Source organism: Leptodactylus fuscus, chromosome 3 (assembly GCF_031893055.1).
Source record: "Leptodactylus fuscus isolate aLepFus1 chromosome 3, aLepFus1.hap2, whole genome shotgun sequence".
Taxonomy (NCBI): Eukaryota; Metazoa; Chordata; class Amphibia; order Anura; family Leptodactylidae; genus Leptodactylus; species Leptodactylus fuscus.
Window position 1 is genome coordinate 59,217,470 of NC_134267.1, and position 26,840 is coordinate 59,244,309.

Consider the following 26,840-nt stretch of genomic DNA (forward strand, 5'->3'; position numbering starts at 1 on the left):
GAACACCATGGATTTTCCCATGGCTGCTCATCAATATCATCAGAAAAGTTTTGTGTCTCTTCTTCAATGGTGAGTACCCATATCTATACGAAGGAGTGTGATGGATTTTGGTGGATAAATGGTGGGATAGGGTCCCAATCCGTAATCAATATATCAAATGATCCCACCAAGAGGCAATAAATTTCTTTGTATTATTGCGTTTTTATTCACACGAGTTCTACAATGCTGGGTGAGAATTCAAAATAAACGTTTTCGGCCTAACCGGCCTTCATCAGACTCTGAATAGCAACCAAGCTTAAATTGCAAAATTATCTGTGGATGTGTCTCATGTTTTAAGGCTACTACTATTCAGGTGTATTGGACTTTCTAAACCTTAATTTCTTAACTTGGATTATTTGTTACTAAATTAGTTCTTTTGCTACTTCTTTCTATGAAAGTAACTGTTTGTGGACTGAAGTAAAGGGGATAAAAAGACTAATGCAAAAAAATAAAAGAAAAAGACTGAAGCACACAAAACAACAGCAACCGAAATATAGAAGCTTATTATGCTGAGATGCAAAATTTACTTAAACGATAAAGGAAAGCAAAAGCTACCGCAACAAGTCTGCACTCTTGTGATCAAAAGTGTGGGCAACTTTTTGAAAAAGTTGGAGAATTGTGTTAGTAGGGATTAGTGAGGTTAGCAGAAAAAGGAAAAAGAAGCGTCATCAAATCTAAGGACCAAGCTGATCTGCTAATGAAAAATACAAAGGAAGCAAATGTCCACAAAATGGACAGTCCATTTTGACACTGGTTCCAAAACTGATGGAACAGAGCCTTGAACTATTGTCTAGAAATAAAGAGGATGATAAAAGTATGCTCCATACTGAGTAAAGTGCCGCCCTATGAGGCTCAGCAGAGTGAAGCTATAAGACAATGGCAATCCCGAAGTATTGAGGAGTAGGGTAGTCTTTCTCAAGCAGGTAGGATGGACTTGTTCTATCATCCTCTGTGTTCTAGAGTAGAATGTGGAAACCAGGAGAATAAGGTACCTGCTAGGTGGGTTGTTGACAGAGGGTCCAGGCTGTGAGACACTACATTTGCCCCGTGGCTGTTTGCAATGAACAGGGGGTAAAGAAAGAAGAATGTTCAGTCCAGGCAAAAAAAGACAAGCTACCGGTGAAAAGAAAATCAACAAAATGAAAAGTGCAGCAAAAGAAAATAAAATCACATGAGGTGACCAATACCCAGGAGATAAGGAAACGGGCTTTTCAAATTTATATCCAAAGTTAAGAGTCTAGAAGAATGCAACATTGGTCATCTGGGGAATAAATAAGATTAAATATACACTATGCAATTCCCCGTTATCTCTAAATGCTATATTTATTAATACGGATGCAATATTAATACAAAATGTAAAACTTTGCTTTTACGAGAATTTCTTAAAATTTTTTAAAATGTAAAAAGCCAGTTTTCCTTAACAATTTATTACTAGGACCTACAGGGATGAATGAAGAAAATCCATTAAGAAGATCATATAGTTTATAAGGACAGATGTTATATAACTAAAGGAAATGAAATTCAAAGTCCCAAAACCACTGAAAACTGATTAAAATGTAATTAAACAGAATTATAAGGGAAAGGCCAAAATAATCCCAGCTGCATCAAAAGAAATCTCATTTTTCTTTATGTCATGCGGGAGTGAAATGTCAGGGAGCGGGGACAGCTATACACTGCAGCATGAACAGTTGTCAGGAATGTGGGATGTGTTCACTGCCCTTCCTAGTGGCTTTTGTAGTGAAAGCTTTGCCTGGTGTAATCCATGGAATTATATTTCTATTCCTCTATGGACCGTGGTTGCATTACCGTTCTCTCTCTGCTTGGGGTACTCCTGCCTGACACAGGACTGAGTGATCCTGAAGTGTCTAGCTCATCAGCGGAAGACCATGAGGACAACTCCTAGTAGTGAAAAAAAAGCGGCATTACTGTCTGAATTACTTAAGCATTTCTTATATAGCATCTCATTATTATTAGTTCACTCGCCACTGACCCATAAATACCGTATATACTCGAGTACAAGCTGACCCAAATATAAGCCGAGGCCCCTAATTTTACCACAAAAAAACTGGGAAAATATATTGGCTCCAGTATAAGCCGAGGGGGGAAATGCAGCAGCTACTGGAAAATTTCAAAAATTAAAACGGCCGAAATTTCTGGGTGCAGTAGATGCTGGGTGCTGGGAAAGGGGAGGGGGTGTTTTGGTTGTCTGTCTGCCCCTTCCCTGAGCTTGAGGACCGGGTTTTTTTTTCCTTTCATTCAGCCTGGCTGAATATAGGGGATCTGCAGTGTTCCTATTAACCCCTTCCTGATGGAACAGGAGCACTGCAGATCCCCTATATTCAGTAGACCGGGCACTGTCAGATACAGGGATACCTAATGTATATGTGTTTCACAGTCATTTTCTACTTTTATATGTATTCTAGGGAAAGGAGTGACTTAGAACTTTTATTTATTTTATTATATTTTTTTAAAGTTTCTTTTTTCCCCCACTATTTTATGGGAGATACTATAGATTACTATTGCGGCTGGTCATAGATTCCCCCCTCCCCCACACATTTTTTTTTTTTTTTGCTTGCCTCGCGTATAAGCCGAGGGAGGCTTTTTCAGCACAAAAACTGTGCTGAAAAACTCGGCTTATACTCGAGTATATATGGTAACCTTCATTTATCTTTATCATTTCTGACCTTTTACAATAAATCCAAAAAAAAAAACTTACCAGCTGACTGCTGGAAATGTCCAAAATTTTCTCTATTTGTTTGATGTGCTGTGTCACTTTCTTTAAGAGCACTTTGAGTCTGTTCCCAATGACATGCACCTTCTCTTTGGCTTCAAGACAATCCTTGCCCTCTGCATTGACAAGTAACTGGCAGGACATGTCTTGTAGAGATGCCACCTTTAGCTGAGATTCAAGCAGCTCGCGCTTGATTTGCTGTTGCATAAAGACAAGGTCAGCAGTGTCCTTATAGATACCTACACGTTTCAGCCGTATTTCAACCTGACTGTCCATTAACCCTTGCACTGCTAAGGATGTATGCCTTAAAAAGTCTGCTCAAATATCGGTAAAAGTACTCAGTCTAGAGCTTGTTATCATATTAAAGTCCAGAATCTACATTTTTATATGACACCAGGCTCATTCTAGGTGCTATTCACACATGATTTATCATGTAAGAATTCTCCTGTTAAGTAAAGAATCTTATACTCTGATATGCTATATAATAAATAGCTTTCTATGTTGTGTGAACATCTGAGCATTCAATTAAAGCTACTTATATCTATATCTATCTGTCATCCACGAATGACATTTTGGCCAGTTTAATCCCGGATAACGAAATAAAACCTAATGTTACCGTTAATAGCTTGTGGTGATCCTGGAGCGTGTCAGCATCTAGGCTGGGATTGATAGGCATAATTTCATTTCTTCTTCGGTCAATATTTTCTAGCCAAAGCAGCAGCCCGTGGCTCATCTCATGGAAGTCCTACCATAAAGAAATTTAATGGAAAAAATAAGCAAGTATACTTTGGTGACCTTAGGAAAATAGGCCCTGCATGCAGTATATCAATGAGACTTCATTACCACTACAAACACCGGTTTGTCACTTACCACAATGACAGATGTAACATATTGGCGACACTTTTACCTTTATGTTAGCATCTGATAACCCTTTACTGTACATTGACTGTAAGATCCAGACATATATTTATAGCAGAGATTGTACTATTGGAACTTTTGGCACTAAAAGCAAAACATAACTTATTTTACAACTCCGAATTCAATAGAAAACCAAACTACAAAGTGGAAAAATATAAGTTTCTTCTAACATAAATCATTACTTTAATTGTTTTAAGTTCCTGTTTTCCTTATAGCAATTTATCAATGTGAAGGCCAAAAAACCCCTTCCTAATGTTTGCCATTCTACTTAGTATGCCACCTGACTTTTATGAGTTTTATGGAGCCGTATGCTAAGTTATTATGTGTCAAAGCCTTTATGACTCTGATAACTAGATTTTAGAAAATGTCGGTTAGAAAGTCACAAAGGGTATGTTCACGCTGCAGTCACAGGACCTGGACAATGGACTGAAAAGCTGTAATGTTACAAACGAGTTGAAAGCTTTTTTCCGTCTCGTATATGTCTATTGCATTAGACGGAAGATAAAATTGTGTGTGCAGGGCTTTTTCTTCCCTTGAATAAAATAAACAAGTAAAATATTAGAAAACTTCTATCTTGCGTTTAACATTACAGTTAATGGAGACAGGTGTTTTGTTTACGTCAGTCATTTTGACGGCTTTTCAGTCCGTTGCTTTGATTCTATGATGGATGAGGACAACATTGAGAATGGCACATTGTTAATGTAGCCTAAGTTTAGCTTCAGATGCATAGTAAGCATGGTACATTTTAGGGTGCTAGGGTGAACTAAATTTGGAGAGTCTGAAACATTTAGGAGATCAGAATGAAATATTGTGCGGTTACAGACATTAAAATTTATTCGCATTATGGTCATATGAATTTTGCCTTATAAAACTGATCTTTACACAATGAATACTAATAGAAATATGCTTCACACGAGGAATTGTTTGTAACTGTCTGATAACCAATATAGCCATCATCTCTCATTGTGTATTCTCAGCTTACTGGCAGACTCCCTTTTAATGGGGCCGACAATATTTCACTATATAACTGGAGGAGCTGTGACGTTGACCATGAATGTTGTGTTTGCTCTCTGAAATACAGATGTAGCAAAGTTAACATGTTAATTACACTGCGCTACAGAACTTGATGCTTTCAATGGCTTTTGTTGTGCTTTGTGATAAGACATCGCAGCAGTGAGTTATCATTGTCAGATCGTGCCAGCTAAGTGTCGCTACATCTGTAGATATAACTTTGAAAGGGCAGGACAGGATATTTTTTTGTTCGATATTATACTGGATTGTTTTGTGTTTCATAAATTTTTTTAATTTTTTTAACCAAATTTGAGGTAGGTACAGTGGACACGTGTAATTTGATATGGTACTAAAATTAACACTTTATTAGTTCCACAAACTGAGGCCTATGCATAGCACACATGTTGTTCCTCAGTAAAAGGGGGGGGGAGGAGCTAAGCATTCTGCATAATATCATAATATTCTTAATTAAAACTGCGTATTATTAATGAATGTCGCCATACACTATTAGTAGTAATTGTTTTTGGCACAGAGGCTTGTTTTCATGTTAAATAGCACCAAGCAATATGACTTTCCAAAAAAATGACTCTGACTTAATAGGCTCTGAATAACAGTAAGGCATATTAGAGACCTGGCACTGCATTAAAGCATCCTGTAGTGAACAACGCCAGTCGTCTAATGTGCTGCCCACACGGTCCCATCGGAGGTTCATTTGTCTAAGCCGCTCTTGAAGCTCTTTGCTTTCTGAAGTATCTGCCTGAGTGAACTCTGAGCTGCACAGGTTAATGGACAGGACAATGGCTTTCCGAGCATCCACAGATTTCTGAAGTTCCTGAAAAAAAGGAAAAAACTAAATGAAGGCTGCTATGTAAAAACAAAGGCGTTAGAGCGGCTAAATTGTCTATGCCATAATCATATCCACAAATTTAGTTGGACTTGAAAATCTCTAGTCATCAGAGGATCTGAGCTCCCAACAACCAGAGGAATAGACATATGAGATACACATATGGTAACGTGTAAACTGTCAACATATTGATCCCTAATACTGGATGAGGCTCATATGTACCCGCATGAGGCTACAGTATAAGGCCTGCGACGCATGTTGCGTACTTGCAGTGTATTAACTATTGTAAAATCCCTGTGAAGTACAGTAGCAGTGTAGTGGATGGATTTTTACTAATCCGATCCTCGCCCTGCAGAATCAACCTTACATTGTAGAGTGTGTTACGCTGCAGATTTTGAAACCTCACAATGTCAATTATTGCTGTGTTTTTGGTTTTCAACCTTTGCAATTTAAAAGCTGGAACCTTCAGCAGACCAAACACGTGTAACCTTAGCCCCGATGGATTTTTATTATATCCTCTTTTTCAAGTCATGACGGTCCTACAGTATTTAACCAGGAGTTATTCCCGAATTTGGATATATTTCCACATATGAATTTTTTATATAAAACCGGTCACAAATGTTCTTTTTCAAATGTAGTGCATTGTAACTGGTATTGGATAGAATAGATTGGATCATATCATTTTTAAAATATTTTTGGTATTATTGGAGAAAAGTGACTCAACTGATCCTTTTTTGGATTGTTATAAAATCATTTAGTAATTTATGAAATATTATATTTTTATATGTGAATATTTATTCCACATATGTAGTGTACATTTTTTCCTTGTATATTTTTTTTACAATATAGCACTGCGAGAGTTCACTGCTCTTTCCATAATCCAAATGAATTGAATCAGTCATATGATAATTACCTGTCCTGATATACGTGTCCATTGTCAGATGCACAGAACTGAGATTCTCCCATAGATGCAAAAATGGATTTAAAAAAATCCAGCTGGGAATGACGGCCTAACATGTATTTTTTTTAAATGCTCGGACATATTTATTACAACTGTACAGCCTGGCCTTGTTGCTCACAGTAACCAATCAGGAAGTATCTTTCATTTCATTGCAATAAGTCCAGATTCTCTGTGAAATAGTAAAGGAGGCACACTGGAGCCTCATTTATAAAACTGACCAATACAGTTTAATAAATATCATTTTAAACCTGTCACTGGTATCCCTGTTGTCACCCACTGCTGTTATGTTACCAGTCTTGTACATGTGACCACCGAGGCCAGTGATTGGTTGCAGCAGGAGTCTTGCCACTTCCTGTCTGACTTGGACTGGAAACAGAGGTAATGGGGGCTGCACTGCTGAAACGGAGCCTGTAAAACCCCTCTAAATAAAATGTGAGAAGACTGGACTTTTTATTTATTTCTTACAGTCTGGTGTTGCTACATAATAATGCGTGTGAAAGCTAATGGAGGGAGGTAAGTACTTTTTATCATCACCATAAACAGAAGGACACTGAAGCAAGATGTGGACAAAAGAGAATTGTGATATAAGGTGGAATGACCAGAGGCAGTTGTAAGATGGAAAATATTACACAAAAGGCACAATTACGGCCCTAGAGAGTTACCTTCAACTTCTTAATCCTTTGCTCAATAGTTTGTATATCAGTACTAGCGTCCAGCCGCCGCAGCTGTGCAAGCTCCTCCTCTGTCTCTCCCAGCCAATCCCAAATGTTGTCTAGGTCGGACATAAATTGCTGCCATTGCTGAAGTTTTTGTTTCATTCTCAGTTCCTTATTATGGGATTGTGCTTGGATTACTTCCCATCTCTCAATAACACCTTACAGGCATCAAAAACAGAAAAGTATAGTTGAAGAAACCAGATGCAGAATGCAGAGAATCCTAGTCAAATGTACGGATATTTCCATCATTGAAATTACTGCAACAAATATGCTATATTACTGACCCCTGGCTAGCTGACCTCCCTTGTTGTTGTTTGTCTTTTCCTCGTTTTGTGTGTCACGTATTTAGAAAGGGTTTTGTCGTCCAGTTGTCGCCTATTACCTAGTATAGGACTGGCAAGCAGGAAGGGACAGTGGGGGGTTTCAGACCAGGGCTCACTGTCTCTTGTGCCCCTTTCTCCAGGGTTTATCTACAGCACTGGGGAACTGATGTCTGGCACTTCCCTAACAATACTGAATTCTGTTCATATCTATAACACTTAATGACGTTCCCAGTCCACATCTGTTATAAGTGACTCATGTATGATTTTACTATCATGTTTTATGAATTTCGTTATACTGTACAAATGTATGAGATTATAGTGATAAATGATACAACTGGAGTATAATAGAGCTATCAATATTTAATATTTGTTTTCCTCTGATTGAAATCTCCTCCACGGGTGTGGTTCCCCCCTAGGTCTGTGGGCACACTTCTTTAACAAGCACCTTGAACCACTTCAATATATTCTCTATATGGACACTTGTTATCATCCCTGAAATCTATCAACAGGAATACTCGCTCTCTAATTGTCACACATTCCAGAAAAGTTGTCAGAAAATAAGCACTTTCTCATCTCATCACTATAGCCGCATCCAGTCCCTGGGCTGCAGGTGCTTTAAAGGGATTATCCGGATGATCCTGTACAGCACCTACAGTCAATGCTATAGATTGTAGTACACACAAGTTATGTATGCATTACCTGCAGATTGTGTCTCTGAACTATCCAGATTAATGAAACCCGACAGCTTTTCTTCTTCCTCTTTCAGATTGTCGCTTACTCGCCTCACAGTGTCTATGCTGCCCCGACACTCTCCAAGAAGCTTCATCTGGTGTGCAAAAGATAAAGAAAACTGAATGCCTCACTACTGTTGAAAGAGGATAAATACCGATTGGTGGAGTTCTGTCTGCTTAGATCCCCACTGATCCTGAGAACGGGGGTGTTTTACCTCCATAGAGAATGTAGCTGCGCATCACTACTCCATTCATTTTAATGGGAGCAGCAGAGGTAACACTCATCTTTCTCCAGGACTCCCATTGTATGAAGGGTAAAGCGAGTAACCTTTAATTTTATACCTTGTTACACTATTGTATACTAACATTTATCCAATTTTTGTTATTGTGGTTAAGGCTAGGTTCACATCAGTAGCCTATGTCACAGAATCTGTATAATATTATGGACAAAATAGGCACCATACAGGAAACCTGATACAACCCACTACAGTCAATCAGGTCCATTGGGGTCATTATCAGATGATGGATCCTGCACTGCCATATTTTTTTTTTTTTCATGTTCTGTTCCTACAATGGAACAGAAAATGGAAAAAACTCCGGAGATGTGAATGTAGCCTAAAGGGAGGTCTACCAATAATAACATTATGTTTGTGAATTGCTATTTATTCCATACTGTAGCAGACTCTTGTACTGTGGATTACTAACAATTATGCATTTTCACTTTAGTTGCAGATGAATACATGCTGAGAACAGAAACATATTCATAGCAGAAGATATCGCATGTTCATATGAAAATAATTCAAATCAATCAATTCAGAACAAATTTTGTTTATCACAGAAGCTTTCATTTTGTTGTACTTTGTGTTTTGCCATCAATGAGATGAAAATCTATATCCAAAGCATTAAAGAATTGATCTTGCTTTGCTTGGAGATTATTACTGATGCAGACAAGTAGTCCTGACATTTCAGAATCAGCAGCTCAGAATAATCCCAGCGGCTCCCCAGGGTTATACTCACATAGCCAGTGTAACTCGAATCTAGCTCAGGTCCAGTGGGTGTCCTACTGCGAATGACATTCTCTGCCTGCTGTAGATGAAAGCGGCTGGTGTCCAGAGCTTTGTCTAGCTGACGGATCTGTGTTTCTAACAAAGTGGACTGTCCTGAGGTGAAAGGAAAATAGTTCTATCAATGGATCAGACGTCAAATGTATAGAATGTGTAGTTAGCATGCAAAAGATATTTAATATATATGTATATATACGGTGTTAAGAATTAGTTATAGAATATTAGTAGTAAGCATTGTAAAGACTCCCTTAACTGAATATTACAATATCCACAAAAAGTAGCTCATGATATCACTCTTCCAACATATCTGTAGTACAGGACTGGTTCAGAAGAGGTTACTAGAATATTCAAGGGCTGAATCATCATCGGAAAATGATTGTACTTGTCCTTATGTTTCATCTTTATTTAGGGGAAAGGTATCATTTTATTGTACTTTATTTTTTTTACCACTATTGAAAACTGAAATTATTATTCACTCAATGAGGAAAAATGGTCTTTTCCCTCATAGGGTTTTTGCAGGATAATAGTTGAAAGAAGACTCAAGTCTATTCAGTCTGACATCCTACTATGTTATGACTTATGTTGTACTATAGCCATGTTACTATGTTATTACTTTTATGCTGTACTATAGCCATGTTACTATGTTATGACTTTTATGTTGTACTATAGCCATCCTACTATGTTATTATCTTTAAGTTGTACTATAGCCATCCTACTACTGGTGAAAGTTGCCCTTGTTCCTAAAACATCATTATTCATCATGTTCTTTCATGCTGAAAATAAGGGCATAATTTCGGTTTATCTCATTCCAAGCAAAAATGTTTCACGGCCTATCCTAAGTATATGTCATCAATATCAGATCAACTGGTATCAGTAGGTGCAATGCAATTATTGCAAAACACCCACACATGAGCCCCAACAGTCCGGCCTCTACAACCTACCAAGACATTTCAAATGGGCCAACCACCAGGCCATAGAATATACCAACGCAACCAACCGACCCGAAATCAAGACACTGCTCACAAACTTCCATACAAACACCTATCAGCCAGACCAACAGGGAGTCACCAGAGCTGTGAAGGATCTCAAGTACATCCTACAGACCACAGCAGAACTAGCAGGCCTGAAACGAACCAAACCCATAAGACAAACCAACAAACAGTCCCACAAATGGTTCGACAGCGACTGCAGAGCACTACGCCATACCCTAAGAACAGCCTCCAACCAAAAACACAGGGACCCCAACAACAAGGAGGTGAGGGAAGCCTACAACAATCTATGCAAGCAATACAAGGGCACCCTCAGAGAGAAGAAACAGAGATACCTCTCCCACAAAATAGAGCAACTAGAGGACTCCCTCCAGGACAGCTCATTCTGGGAGACCTGGCACCACATGGGCACAAAGCCCAAGAAAAACTCTCTCCACATCCAAAATGGCAATATCTGGCTCAACTACTTCAGAGGTCTCTACAAAAACATCCCAGAAGAAGAACTAACTCCAGAACAGCAACAGATAATCACCAAACTGAGGGACATGGAGAAAGTCATCAAAGACTTCCAGAACCCTCTGGACTCACCAATCACCATAAAAGATATACAGGAAAGAATTGCCGTGCTGAAAGGCAAAAAGGCCAGTGGCCCTGACGGCATCCTACCAGAGATGATCAAATACAGCCCTCCAGCAATACACGCGGCACTGGCAAAGCTATTCACCCTCGTGCTCAATGCTGGACACTTCCCCGAAGACTGGAACAAAGGGCTCATAACCCCCATCTACAAGAATGGGGACCAATATGACCCCAACAACTACAGAGGGATCTGCGTCAGCAGCACGCTAGGGAAACTGTTCAACAGCATCATCAATAACAGAATCCTCACCTTCCTCACACAACACGGGGTCCTCAGCAAGAGCCAAGCAGGGTTCATGCCAAACCACCGCACCACAGACCATATCTACACCCTGCACAGCCTCATCAAGACGCACGTCCACAACACCAGAAGAGGCAAGATATTCGCCTGCTTCGTGGACTTTAAGAAGGCGTTTGATTCAGTATGGCACCCAGGCCTACTCCTAAAACTCCTAGAGAGTGGAATAGGAGGAAGAACGTACGACGTCATCAAGAGCTCCTACACCGGAAACCAGTGCAGTGTGAAGGTGAATGGGAAAAGGACCGCATAATTCCAACAGGCCCGAGGGGTCAGACAAGGCTGTAGCCTGAGCCCAACGCTCTTCAACATCTATATCAATGAACTGGCTACAGCCCTGGAGACCTCACCAACCCCAGGCCTCACCCTGAACAATCGAGAGGTGAAGTTCCTGCTGTATGCCGATGACCTCCTACTCCTGGCCCCCACCGAGAAAGACCTCCAAGAAAGCCTGTTAGTGCTGGAAAAATTCAGCACCACATGGGCCCTACCCATCAACCAGAAGAAGACCAAAATCATGGTATTCCAGAAGAAGGGCCACAATAAAGCCTCCACCACCCCACAATTCACACTGAACGGCTCCACACTGGAGAAAACCAACAGCTACACCTACCTGGGGCTGGAGCTCAGCCAATCAGGAAGCTTCAAAGCAGCAATAGAAACCCTGAAAGCAAAAGCCTGCAGAACCTTCTACGCCATCAGAAGACAACTGTACCACCTCAAACCACCGGTGAGGGTCTGGCTGAAGATATTTGACGCAGTCATCACCCCGATCCTTCTCTATGGCAGTGAAGTTTGGGGCCCAGCCACCTACCCAGACCAGTCAAAGTGGGATTCCAGCCCAACAGAGAACTTCCACCTGGAGTTCTGCAAATACCTGCTCCATGTCCATCGCAACACCTCCAACATGGCCTGCAGGGCAGAGCTAGGCAGACTCCCCCTATGGCTCACCATACAGAAGAGGGCGCTAGCTTTCCAGGCACACATCCAGGTGAGCAAGCCCGACTCCTACCACCACCAAGCCTGGCTAAGCCACCTGAGCAAACCAGACATTCACCAACCAAACAGCAGCCAACCAACAAACCAAAAACACCAACAGATGATAACCAAGGCCGAAATAAAGGCGACCACAGAGGCAAACAGAGAGCGGTACATTGAAGAATGGAGAAATGAAATAAATAACTCCAAGAAACTCACCGTGTACCAATCCCTACAAAGGGACTACACCATGGCCACCTACCTGGAGAGAATACGCCACCCCAAGCACAGACAGACCCTGAGCCGGTACAGACTGAGCGCCCACAACCTAGAGATAGAGACGGGGCGATACAGGCAGACGTACAAGCCACGGGAGAAGAGACTGTGCCAGCACTGTGACCAGGGGGTCCTAGAAGACGAGACCCACTTCCTGCTACACTGCACCAAATACTCAGCTGTGAGGGCCGTCTACTACCAAAGACTCTCTGCCCACATCCCAGACTTCAGATCTGCAGACGAGAAGAGGAAACTCTACATCCTACTGGGAGAAGAAGAAGCCACTGTGGAGATCGCTGCCCAATACGCGTCCAGCTGTCACCAAACCAGAGGAAGATGAGACTCCATGGACTGTTATATTTATCCCAAAACACCCGCCCCGCCCCCACCTCCCCATATAGCAGTCACCAACGAAGAGGAAGATGAGACTCCATGGACTGTTATAACCCAAACCCCCCCCCCATACCCACCACCCACCCAACCCAACTCCCCCCCCCCCCCACACTTTACTAGCTTTGGCAATGCCAAATACCTATTCGGACGTGCCAATAAAGCATTTTTTGATTTTGATTTTTTTTGATTTTTGAATGGGACCTGAGCTGCAGTACTCACTATCTGCCACTACACAGTGGTTGGAGCTGTCTGGTATCAGCTGTGTGCACCGATATTGATGTCCTATCCTAAAGATAGGTCAGCAACATTTTTTCTATGGAAAACTCCTCTATTTCAGTGATTTAATTGGATTTTGTTAAAAAAAATAGTTAACTTAAATCCATTTTACATGATTAATGGTTCCCAGAACTGTGGTGAATCATCTATTATAGTGAATGTGTACAGAACATTTTATTTACTCATATTAGTGTATTCCAAACTCATTGATATTTTCTAGAGGAAACCCTGATCTTTTACAAAGAAATGAGTACAGAATATAATGCACTGACGTCCATCCTGAGGCTCTTCAGCTAAACACAGGCTGTCAGGTTACAAAACTAGTTGGACTTCAATGTTATATACTGTATATGCAGCAGCAATTTAGTCCTTATAGGATTCATACAGGAAAGAAATAAAGCTTACCAGTGCCTTCACTGCACTTGATAAGCTTTATTCGAACATATAAGCAGGTCCCTTGAAGCCCAGATTATTAGCTATGCAGAATATGGCTGATGAGCCTGGAGGTCTCGCTGCCTCCCCTGCTGACGCTCTGATTCTCAGTTACATTACTGACTCCAGTCTATCTACAGCAGATGGAAGTCAGAGAGACCCATAGCTGCAGCAGGGGACATCTGGCACCCCTCTACTCTACAGATATAATCATTGGGGCTCTGGGGACCTGTTTGGAAGATTAAATTGGAAGCTTGAAAATGATTTATGATAATGAAAGTTTATAGAAAAAATGGTGTAGTCACACCTGGGCTCACAAGTGTAGAAAGTGCCTCTTTCCAAGGCTTAGTTCACACAGAGTTAACGCGCACGCATTCTGACATGTATACACGTGTCAGAATGTGAGCGCTCAAAACAGATCCCATTCATTTCAATGTGTCGGCTTACGGGCGTATAACGCGCGTAATTTTGCGTGCGTAATTTTGCACCCGCAAAATTAAGCGTGTTATACGAAAAAAAAAAAGCCATTGAACTCAATCCCTTACCACATTTTACACATGTATTTTTACAGGTGTATTTTGTGGCAAAATGCACGGAGCGTTACTCCGTGTGAAGGCTAAAAGCCTCCCACTGATTTCAGTGTGTAGCGCCCGCAAGTTGACACATTGAAATGAATGGGATCTGTTTTGAGCACTCACATTCTGACACATGTATACGTGTCAGAATGCGCGTGCGTTAACTCCGTGTGAACTCAGCCTAAGTGGACAAGCACTATAAACATTACATTATAGATGGGGGACCTGTTTGGGACCTTTATCTGTTGGGACCATGAAGATTCATGTTAAGCCTCTGGGTGCTACCAGTTGGAAGGGTAACTTTCTGTTTTTTGGATTGGATTTAATGAATTAATAGCGTGTTGTTAAAACAGAGAAGACAGGCCTAACTGATTGATTAAATGCAATGAAAATGTATTAACATTGTCTAGAAACATGCACAATGGTGAGTCCATGTGAAAACAGCATTGAGTTAAAGTGATCATGTGAAAAGCTGTGATAAGGAGTGTGCTACATCTGTGGAGGTATCTTGTATATCGGCATTTAGCCTACCAGTGGAATGTTTCAGAACATTTTCAGTAAGTTTAATATAGGCTTCAGGACTTTCAGGAATTTCTACATCTGTAAAGATAAACAATAACCTAAGTATCTATGATAATGTGTACGGTAAGTTTCCGGGATCCAGTGTACCATCCCTGCTGTCCCTCCTATTCTCTGTAGTACTGTATCGTTTGTAAATGCAAATCTGTACTGTACTGTAACTGAAAATTATTTTGGGACCCTTGTCACCACTCCAATTCAGATTCTAGACTATGAAGTTTTAAAGAATTCAAAACCAACACCAAGGTAAGTATGACACCCTCATATATGAATAACAATAGAGCAATTGTTATAACAACATATCAAATTTTTTTATTAAATATCAAAAAATTGGACATACATGCAAAACACAAATGCAAATACAGGGAGATAGAATTGGAGAAATAGGGTACCAAGATGGAAACAGATCCCCATGCATTACTACATAACACCTAAGGGAGGTATATAAAATGATATGCAGTGGCAAAGTAATAACAATCTCAGACCGTTTCCCACAGCCAATGGGACGGTCGCTACATATATACCTATTATATGCCAATGCATAGATAATAAGTTACCCCTAATACAACAGGGAAGTATATCCTGGGCCACAAGTAGCCGTAACAAGCAATATCAGTAAAACGCCACAAGCAGCACAGAATTAAACGGACTTTAGAACTTACCCATGTGGGTAGTGTGGTGTGAGCAACCAGGGGACCGGTCCCTACTCTCCAATGGCGAGTCCCCCCTGACGAAGGCTGCGTGCCGAAACGCACGTCAGGCCATTGGAGAGTAGGGACCGGTCCCCTGGTTGCTCACACCACACTACCCACATGGGTAAGTTCTAAAGTCCGTTTAATTCTGTGCTGCTTGTGGCGTTTTACTGATATTGCTTGTTACGGCTACTTGTGGCCCAGGATATACTTCCCTGTTGTATTAGGGGTAACTTATTATCTATGCATTGGCATATAATAGAAATCATACGAAAAAACATCCAGCAACGAAACGAAAGTTCCTCCAATAAAAAACTTTTCTTTATTTCATGTCCACAGGATAAAATATAAACACGCAGTCACAGGAAAAGACAAAAAGGCTAACGTCAGACGACGCGTTTCGGATCTTATGTCCTTCTTCAGACCTTGAAGAAGGACATAAGATCCGAAACGCGTCGTCTGACGTTAGCCTTTTTGTCTTTTCCTGTGACTGCGTGTTTATATTTTATCCTGTGGACATGAAATAAAGAAAAGTTTTTTATTGGAGGAACTTTCGTTTCGTTGCTGGATGTTTTTTCGTATTATTTCTGGATTTCACTCTCAGCCAAAGGAGACAGGCATCCGGGCAAGTCCAGGGATACGCATTTCAATCGGATGATATACACTTGGAGACTTCTGCAGGAGAGCTGAGTATAATCCTTCCTTTTTCCCTTTCCCAGCTTGTGATGGCATATAATAGGTATATATGTAGCGACCGTCCCATTGGCTGTGGGAAACGGTCTGAGATTGTTATTACTTTGCCACTGCATATCATTTTATATACCTCCCTTAGGTGTTATGTAGTAATGCATGGGGATCTGTTTCCATCTTGGTACCCTATTTTTCCAATTCTATCTCCCTGTATTTGCATTTGTGTTTTGCATGTATGTCCAATTTTGTGATATTTAATAAAAAATTTTGATATGTTGTTATAACAATTGCTCTATTGTTATTTATATATGAGGGTGTCATACTTACCTTGGTGTTGGTTTTGAATTGTTTGCTATTATGGTAAGGACACATAAACAGGTAGGGCCTGTTAATTATAACCTCATTAGGGGGTATAAAATACCACAGGTATACCCCTGTTTGGTTTGGTGTATTTGTTGTTCGATATTTGTCTCTTATGAAGTTTTAAAGACAGAATTGCATTTTCTTGCAGACGAAAATAAACATCTTACTTGCTACTAAACAGCATTGCCTAGGTAATGTCCTAGTTAATGTCCCAAAGCATGTGCTGGGCTGATGGAAGGGTCCCAATATTACCTAGAGAACATTACATAGAGAAGATCCTCATGCATACTAAGGTTTTGTTTCGGAGTAACCACAAACTAAAAGGGGTTTGTCCAAGACCACACCTCAAAAATAGTCACCATATGCTTTCTAAAATAGCATATACTGTCTAGAAACTACAAAGGTGTGTATAAACAGTAGCATAATTGGGCCAGTTGTGTACAATAATTATAAAAGGTCAGAACTATTACAAAATGCACAAAAAAACTTACCAGATATACCAGTAGCTCCTTGAGAGAAGTAATTTTTGACTTGTTCATCGTCTTCATCATCTGAGTGTAATACTTGAGAAACGGCCGTTTCTAAATCCCGACTAAGGTCATAGTCATGATCCCATTCCAGGGGGATAGAGTCTACACTAGCAGGAGTATCCCGGCCTGATCTTTCACTCCTCATAGGAACAATCAGTGACAGCGAGTGGTTTGATGAAGGCAGAGGTGAGGGTGAGCTACCGGCAACATTTGTGTGCCACGGCAGATCAGACAGATCTGCTGCTTCATCACCATCCATTTCCCGGTCAGAGAAGTCATGCTCATCATCTGTCAACTAGAAGAAACAGTGTGCAAAGAAAGATTGGGATTACCGAAATGATATGTTCAGTTTTTCAGTTTAGTACACTGTAGATGTTTTACAGCCATTATGGGGTGTAATCGCCAATGCAAAATATACACTACATTGCGATTTTTTTTTTTTTTAACCAGTTAAAATATAAAATATTATTTAAAGGGATGTCTGGACACCCTGCTGCTCCTGTTCCAATGCTTCGCAGGTCCCGCCACCAGTCTATGTATTTTTCGATCCCTCTTGACAACCCTTATTATTTTTGTGAATTATTCAAATTACTAAATTAAAATATTACTACTTAGGAAAGTGATTTTTGATTAACCAATTTAAGCTGTCACATACTCTCCAACATGATAAATTAATTTACAGAAATAACCAACTCTACCTTTCAATATGTATTTTTGTCACCCACTGCAGTATATTGTTATACTGCCAACATGCCAAGTGACCCAGCCTTCCAAAATCCTGTGCGAAGGTCTTCCCTGCCATTTTCCACACAACTAATTATTCACACCCTACATTTCTTTAATGGTTACTAATAGAGATGAGCGAGTATATTCAATCAAATACCTTCCCTCCATAGACATTGGTGTTAAAAAAAAAAAAAGGCGCCAGGGGAGGTTGGAGGGGAGACGAATATTTCCCACCTTTCCGCGTGGTATTTGACTGAGTACACCAATAACTATGCAAACGGAGGTTTTTGATCGAATACTACTATTCAATCGAATACTATTCGCTCATCTCTAGTTACTAACTTTTCAGACAGCTTAGACTTATTTAATACAGCATGTAATTCTGGATCAAAATGTAATGCACTTTATTTAAAAATGTTGCAGCTTTTTTCTGCCGTAACTTAAATTTCTAGAAAGTTGCTGGCACTAGGTGTCTCCCTTCCGCTAATTTGCTGTTCTCTCTCTGCTACTAGGGAAGGTCCGTCCATGGATGAACACCATTAAAAAAAGCAAGACTGGTTCACAGAGAGTGTAGGATAGAGAGGAAGGGCTTTCTTCACACAACAAATGGAGAGATGACGAATCCACACAGCTTTGCCGGCTTCTACACTGCACAAAAAATTTCTCACAGGTCAAAGTGAGTATATTTATGTCTGAATAGATGCTCTTGCTAGTACTGATAGGTTATTAATCATTGACAGTAAGCAGCTTTCCTTATTGTGTTTAGATTTTTCTTTTTTATGTCAGGAATATTTTTAGCTGCATCATACCCTGTATTTGCCCTCCAGTGTGCCTGGATCTCCTATATTAAGATAACTTTGAGTTTTTTCAGCTGTTTGCTATTTCCTGGGTAGTTACTCCTGGCCGAATTATATGTAAAGAAAGTAGTTACTATGAAAAGCAGTTATAATGTATAGGGGAGGGGGAGACTGCTCCTTACTGTATATGCCCGCAGCCTTAGAGTGAAATGCAAAATGTGCTGATACCATAATGGGGCTACTAAAGCAGAAGAAAAACTGATTGAACATCATGTATGAAGACTTAGGGCCCCTTCACATGGCGAATACGCTCACTGCTTTGGAGCATGTAAACGTTCCGTAGCAGCGGCGTCTAAAAGCAGATCGCATTGTTTTCTATGGGAGCCGGCAGACGCGCGCTCGCCATAGAAATGAATGGGCTGCTTTTTCCATTCATTTCTATGGGGAGCGCACGTATGCCGGCTCCCATAGAAAACAATGGGAACTGCTTTAGACGCCGCTGCTACAGAACGTTTACACGCTCCAAAGCAGTGAGCGTATTCGCCGTGTGAAGGGGCCCTTATACAGCCATTGAATGGACTGCCCATCAAGACCGTGCACATATTTCAACTTCTGATGAAAACTCAGGTACCCCTTATAAGGTGTAATTATTTTAATATGAATCAAACTTACCGGAAGACGAATTAACTTTTTGTGATATCGCTCAACACGACCAAAGACCTCTAGGCAGTATCTTCGAAGTTCATCCAGCTCTTCCTCAATAACAGCTGCATCTAAAGGCTCACTCTTTTCTATAAGCTGTTCCCCCTGAGTAATAATTTGATCAATTTTATTGTTGTTTAATGCTATTTCTTGCTGGAAGGCCTGAGGGAAAAAAAAGCACACCGATTTTAGAGAGGTTTCTTAAAGTCAATGCTATTATTCTATCACTTATCTATATTACTGTCTGGATGTGTTCCTGGCTCATGCACATGGTTATGTGCACGTAGCCCTGGTAAAGTATAACATTTATAGCTGTCATAGAACGTTCGTCACCCTAATTGTTGTGATCGAGACTTCATGAAAGATGATTATCAGCTGACATTTTGTCAATATTAACCATAGTAGGAGGAGCTCTGCTATCACATGACTGTTTGCACTTGACTACTAACACGTATATGGATGACACATTTCATAGTAAGGGTAAAAATGTGTCATGCTGATGACAGCTAGGGTGTGTAAGGATAATAATACACATTTGTTGATGCAGTTTTTGAATTAGAAAGCAGAAATGGATTGAAAAAAATAGAAGTGTCTGCCATCTGTCAGTTATAGGTTCTCAGCATTAATAATCCACATCTGGTTTTGGTTTCAGAAACTGCAACAAGAAATCCTGGTGAACCCATACATCTGCAATCACTACATGGAGATTGAGCGCACATACGTACAATATACAGTAGCTGATTTTTCACTTTTGACTGGAGTTTTCCTTTAACGTTACTGATTTTCATGAATGATTTGTGAACTGTTTCATCAGACTTCATGTGCTGCTCTAGAGAATCTGAGTACAGCACTTGGCTGTCATCCATAGTCCCACAGAGATGAATAAAACAACAGCATGCATACAATGATACAGAGGGACTACGATAAGGCTAAGGTCCCACATTGCAGAAACCAGCAAAATCCGCAACAAAAATAAAGCTGCGTTTCCGCAATGTGAAGCCTTAGCCTAATAGTGATAGGTGAGTGAGACACTTATTCTGTGGAATCTATAAGGTGTATGCCAGAAGAAGCTCTGATCCTAGTATATCTTCTCTTCTCAGCATATGTGTGTCTAGTTCCGTAATATATTACTGTGTATTATCCTGTATCTGTATTACTATGCTGCTTTAATATACTGAAATGTCCCCACTGTGGGACTATTAAAGGATTATCTTATCTTCTAGTGAACCAGATTGGAGCCATGCATCCTTTTGATTTTGGAGAAAACCCTCTTTGATGGAGAACCAAGTAATACTTGGTGGTTTTGAGTCCTCCAGACACAGAATGACGATTCACAATCATCACATGAAGGGCAAAGCTCTATGACTAACATTATACTGCAATAGCCGCATTATTGCTCACCTTCAGCTGCTTAATTTTAGCCTGTACATCACATTCAGAGAAATGCTCAATGTTTGTTAGCTGAAGATCCATTTCTGTTAACCACACCAAAATACTGTCACGAGCAGTCTCAAATTCTTCTCGCTGACCAATAAAATGCTGTAAAGATAGAAACCAGAAGCAATGAAAGTTTTTTGGGTAGATAACAGTTTTGCATGTACAAATGTAACAAGTACCAATACAACAATTGCATAGGTTGGCCAATCATACATATTAAGCCACACAGCGCACATTTTAGTGTGAATAAACACTCATTTATCACAATGTGTGTTTAGCATTAGCTACATCTGTAACTAAGACTAAGTATAACTTCCTATTCCATTTTTTTTTTTTATGAAAAAGATTTACATTCTAGTCCTGATAAAGACGTTTTCACAGAATGGAGAAGAAGCTAAACATGTGTGTAGCTGCTCCATTCATGGCCTATGGAACTTATGAAGCTGTTTTTGGTTATCTCGGCCAGACCAATAGACTCTGAAACATGTATCATGGCGCACACTCAAGCAGCACTCCATACAAAGAGGAGACATGTGATCTCCATGCCTGTGGTCATGTGGGTCCTAAGGGTTGAGATTTATTAACTTTTATCACTTATCTTGTAAAAAGATAAGGTGACTCTGGGAAAACTGTATCTTTCATCAATGGGTTTCATAAGAAAGAAAGGCTTTGCAATAACTTTTAATATATGTGTTAGTTTGGTGATTATACAGTATATCAGATAATGTTCAATTACTAAAAATTACAGTAATTGTCACCAAGAAGTTTCATGACAATAAGCTCATTACTTTAAGATTTAGATTTCTGCCTTCAATCCTGGGGCAGGAAGTCATTAAGATTCTTAGTTCAGAGATTCTAGCAGTACTAAACTCATTGTGCATGAATATTGCTTCACATTACAGTAAGAAAGGAAGAAACGTGTTAGCCGAAACACAAGTTCAGGTTCCAACGTGTGTGGTTTGTAACTGATCTTGTATTTACTCTCTGTGATATTGTTTGATATCTGATTAATTGTGTATAGTTGTACCTGCTGTATATTATTTATATACTAATACGATATATATATATATATATATATATATATATATATATATATATATAACATTTATATATAACAAACCTTTAATCTCCTGAGTATGGAGGTGACTCTTTTCTGCAAGTTGTCCCACCGTTGGTTTCCTTCATGAACCATCTGCTTTAGTTTACATGCAGAGTCTGTTCGGTTTTCCCGGGCTAGGCGGCGATATTGCTTGTTTATAAGCTCAAGCTGTGTAAGACTCTCATGAACTTGCCTTTGGAAAGCCTACAATAAATATGTACATGTAAGAAAGGATCCTTACATGTAGTGTACACATAATATACTCCATATATAATTTAGTAGGACTTATATTATAAAAAGTGAGCTAATACTGCCCGGTTCAGTATATACATATAACTACAACTTCATGGTCAGATAGTTTTTTTTAAAGATGCCAAGGCAATGAGATCAGGGCAGGAAATGTCATAACAGTGACTAAGTCATTGAGGTATGGGTGCATAGTACTTGAATACGATCAGTGTGTAAAATAAGATATCATTTTCTAGACTCATCAATAGTGTTAAGTGTCACTTAAAGACACGAACACAGACCAATATGTAAAAGCTATCAAGCTCCATCTCACATATTATATATCAGTCTATGAAAACACGACTTTTTTTTCTATCAGCTGTTCCTTCAGTAAGGAGCACTTACGAAAAAAGAACAGGTGCCTGGACAGTAGCAACTGGGAACGCTGCAGACAGCTGTGATATAAAATACTGTATCACAATTCACAAACACACTCGCTAGAAATTCATTTAGGACAATTAGGAGTTAATACAACAAGTGTTTAAATGTCATTCCATTGAATTTTTAATTTGTTTTTAAATGAAAGAGAAATGACCTCAAATTTTTTCAACTCTTCTTTGGCCACTGTATAGAGCACCCCAGAAGAACTAGGGAAAGCAGCAGTCCTTTCGGAAATCTTCAGCCAGTCTTCAAACCGCGAAAAATCATCCAAGAATTTCTGCCACAGTCTCCAAGTCTCTTCAATTCTATGGGCAGAAACAGTAAGCCTTGTTACAGTGACACTTCAGCAAGGTGAGTAGCCGCACACCCTACCTGCTAAAGCCATACTGTAGTAGAGCCTTGTGACCGCTACTGAATGATTTACAAGCAACAGATGGGCAGTGAAGAAAAAAAAAAAAAGCGGTGGCAGCCAGCCTGGTCATGGCATTTACACTTGAGAGATGTGCAACTGCTTCTGCTGGATTAAACCAGTTGCTTTCTAGTTGAAGCAATATACTGAGGACTAAACAAAAGAGCATTATAAACATGCTGGAGCTCGCTGAACATAGTGAATGAATGAGGCAGGTATGCCAGGGTAACACTGTTTACTCTGCTACACAGTCTATGCCCACATGCCATAGTGTGCTGAACACAAGTGCTTCCTCTTTAGATTAACATCAGCAAGTCTGTCTCAACATACCCTTGCTTACCAGTACCCCAGCCTATGGATACAAAATGTCCTCCTTACAAAAGATGTACCGTATATTACTGTATGAAAATAAAAGCACTACTGTGGATTAGTTATAGGTTTCAAGGGTTAATCTGGCATATACATTTTCAGCCCCAACAGGAACAGGCACTGACGTGAGTGATGACAGTCTTTGCACAACGCTGTGGAATATGTTGGGGATATACAAATAAATAAAACAACAACAGCAATATAGATACTGTCCATGCAAAGACATCTTCAAACTGTGTGAAAGTAACATATACTAAATATATATTTACATATACTAAATGCATGATAGATGTACTGAAGGTGAGAGTATGAGGGGCTGACACTAAGAAAAGGATAGAGTTGAGGTTGTATTTAGGCTGAATCTGGTGATCCAAGGCTATTTTAGATAGAAACTGGTAAGCTTCTATATGGATTTTAGATTGTATTATGTGGGTGATGCACTTCCAATGGAGGTACAGAGAGGAGCAAGATGAGAGGTGGATCAGTTCATTAGATGAGGTCGTCATTTCCCACAATAATGAGGGAGAGAATTCTAATTTTCTGGTCTTTCTTCCATACGTGAGGAAAATAGTGCTGCCTTCTTTTTTTTTTTTTAATAATATCTAATAAAGTTTTGGATGTGTGTCTGTGTTTGGGTTACTTACTTGAGTCTCCTCTCCATAGACATGGCACAGATGTTCCTCCACCTACGATCCAGACTGCGAGTAGCCTGCTGGATGGAATCACACTCAGTGTCGTTGGCACAGGCATCGCAGTCGTGGAGAAGAACTTCACAGAGATTCAGAACTGAAGCAACTCCTGTGCTGTGTTTCTCTATGTCTCTCTGCAGTTCCTGCAATAGATGACTTAAAGTGTCAAACTAGTTGAACAGAATTTACAGCCACGGACAGAAGGATGCATTTACAAGATTGTAAGCACACTCTGCACACTGCAATTGTGCCTGGAAAACTCATGTATATTTATGCATATACACGTAGCAAACTTTACTTGACATGTAAAGTTTTAAATAGACAGTCTCAGCAAACTATAGACTTCACTGATACATAATGTAATGGCTATATCTGTAGATCACTATACAATTCCAGTCCAGCAAATTAATGAAAATAACCATCATATGACTATAAATACGCCATCTTCTCACTTTCAATAAATTATACTCCATACACTGTCCCACAAAATATTAAACACTCGTACATAACAGACACTTTGAAGGCGTAAAAAGCATAACATACATTTTGAGGACCTAATTCCATCCAAGATATTTATCAACCTGCCAGGACTTGTCATGTTCTGTCCTTCAGAGTTTCATGTCAAAGGAATCTGAACTGGAGTTTGTCCAGAATTTAGTAAACTGTTTCATACACACTTGCACAAAAAAACAACATTGAATACAATGACCCATCCATAACCTTCTTGTAATAAAATCTCAGACGAGCGCCTAACTACTGTGGTTTCTAAATGACCATTATATTGTATAACAGATATGTTCCTGTATACAGTAGCAGATTCACCATTTATAGTATCTGTATGGAATGAGCTCAATATTCTTATGTGTTTTTAACATACTGATCAGACTGCAATACACCATATTAATCATACATCCTTCATAATGGTAATATTATACTGTACATGCCATTAGTGCACATGAACCGGACAAAAAACTCCACTCTTATTGCCATGCAAAAAGCACTAATTTCTGTACAGTATTTGAAGATGCTGTCTGAGTCTTAAAAGTCGAAGTAAATATCTGAAGTTGGGCAAACACCCTCTTTACCTCCTCAATTCCCCGTCATCCAGCTCTTTGTCTACAATGAGTGAGCAGTCAGTGGCCTCAGAGGTCAGGAGCCCATGTGCCGTACATCACATGACCACTGGTACACTGACTGGCTGAGCACGGCGGTGCAGCTTGTAATGGCTATCAGCTTGTGGAAACAACAGACCTCTGTCTGTCCTGGATCGATGGGGAATTAAAGAAATCGGCAGTAGTATGCTTTTTTAGAGCACCGGCTGCTCTTACCTTTTTTTCCTGTTTATGGAGTCTGACAACTCCCTAATGGGTACCTTCTAAATCTCAATGGTGCGTTCCAAAGAAGACCATCAAATGAAGGTAACCTTATGGTGAAGCAGTAGCATTGTATTTTATGTATATGAAATTCACTCATCAAGAAACATTATTCCCAAATATTACAGCCTGGTATCTAATGAGTGGGATTCTTGCTCACATAGTTAAGCCCCTTGCAAACGACCGCGTGCTCGGCCAGGTTTTTCCTGGATAGCATACTGACCCATTCATTTCTGTGGGCCCATGCACATGACCATGAGTTACATGGTCGCATGTGCCAGCCTACAGTCCAGGCCGCAATATATGGAACAGGTCCTATTCCTGTCCGATTCTGTGGCCATGCTTCCGTGGCTCCTCTTCACTGAATGAAAGGTAACATCCATGTGTCACCCGTGCGCCTGCTGTGCCATTCATTCATGGCTGGCAGCTAGCACATGGTTCTGTGCAACCTGCCGACCAGCTGCTAATCAGAGGGTCACCAACCAGGTGGAAAGGAGAGAAGGCTACACTAGTCCTTTTACTTATACTATCCTGTAAGGAATCAGGACACATAAAATGGCTTTTCAGCATTAAAATACAAAATAAAATGTCTGGGGCCTGACATTTTACCTGCAAGAAGCTAAAAACAATAATAACAATGCAGGAATAATGAAGAGTGCAAAAATTCAGCAGCCTCATACACCATGCAAGATATTAGTGTTGCGTAGCTTCTCTCATCCATTACACCAGGATTATCATGGTCACATACCTGTTTGAATGGTGGTCACTGAGCTGCTTTTCTTAGTTCCACCGCTGGTGCATTGACAGCCAAGTGTGCTTGTACACTTGGACCTGCCTGATTTACCGTTTCACTCTTTTACTCCTGTTATAGGCAAGAGTGATGTACCATACTTATTTAGGGTTTACCTGCTGTTCATTAAGTTTCCTTTGTATCTCTTCAGAATCACTGGTTTCATAGACGATAGGCTTGGACAGCTCAGACTCAATATGACCCAGCCATGTTCTCAGGCTGCTCATGTTCTTATCCAGTTGTTGCACTGCAAGCAATGTCTCCTTTAATTTCTTCACTCTGTGTAATGAAAATCAACACTTTAATATTTATTCATTTCTCTTGCTTATATAGCACTAACTTCACTGCAACGCTTTACAGACATTATCATTATTCACTGTCCAAAGTAGGGCTCACAGTATAAATTCACTGGCAGTATGTCTTCAGGAACCAGAGTACCTGGAGGAAACCAATGCAAACATGGGGAGAACATACAAACCCCATGCAGATGTTGTCCTTGGTTGGAGTTGCAAACCCCCAGCTCTGCAGGAGACAAGTACTGAACACTCAGTCGCCGTGCTTTAATACTATTAGCATTAATAAGGTCATCTTTATCATATTCATACAGAGCTGAATGTTAATCATTTTAATGGGGATATCCAATATCTGCTATTCATGGCCTACCCTTAGGTAAGTCCATCAATATTACATCTATGGGTCCGAAACCTGGGACCCCTGCAGATGAACTGTACC

At 40.0% G+C, this 26,840-nt stretch overlaps 1 protein-coding gene across 8 annotated transcripts in view; it reads right to left on the reverse strand.

The window, feature by feature from the left end:
* SYNE1 (spectrin repeat containing nuclear envelope protein 1) overlaps positions 1–26,840 on the reverse strand; it is a 274,048-nt gene that overhangs the window by 6,927 nt on the left and 240,281 nt on the right. For 4 of the 8 annotated variants that reach the window (XM_075267637.1, XM_075267631.1, XM_075267633.1 and 1 more), the window contains 15 exons: positions 26,225–26,387; positions 23,901–24,088; positions 22,633–22,783; positions 21,831–22,013; positions 20,675–20,812; positions 19,244–19,435; positions 17,010–17,343; positions 9,292–9,434; positions 8,243–8,369; positions 7,167–7,378; positions 5,331–5,531; positions 3,387–3,515; positions 2,756–2,968; positions 1,846–1,938; positions 1,032–1,090 (listed from right to left, as the gene is read on the reverse strand). In XM_075267637.1, coding sequence (XP_075123738.1) covers positions 1,032–1,090; positions 1,846–1,938; positions 2,756–2,968; positions 3,387–3,515; positions 5,331–5,531; positions 7,167–7,378; positions 8,243–8,369; positions 9,292–9,434; positions 17,010–17,343; positions 19,244–19,435; positions 20,675–20,812; positions 21,831–22,013; positions 22,633–22,783; positions 23,901–24,088; positions 26,225–26,387 — 2,526 coding nt within the window. Of the gene's footprint in view, positions 1–1,031; positions 1,091–1,845; positions 1,939–2,755; positions 2,969–3,386; positions 3,516–5,330; positions 5,532–7,166; positions 7,379–8,242; positions 8,370–9,291; positions 9,435–14,725; positions 14,795–17,009; positions 17,344–19,243; positions 19,436–20,674; positions 20,813–21,830; positions 22,014–22,632; positions 22,784–23,900; positions 24,089–26,224; positions 26,388–26,840 lie in introns of all 8 variants that reach the window. The other 4 variants (XM_075267635.1, XM_075267636.1, XM_075267639.1 and 1 more) reach the window with 2 other exon arrangements.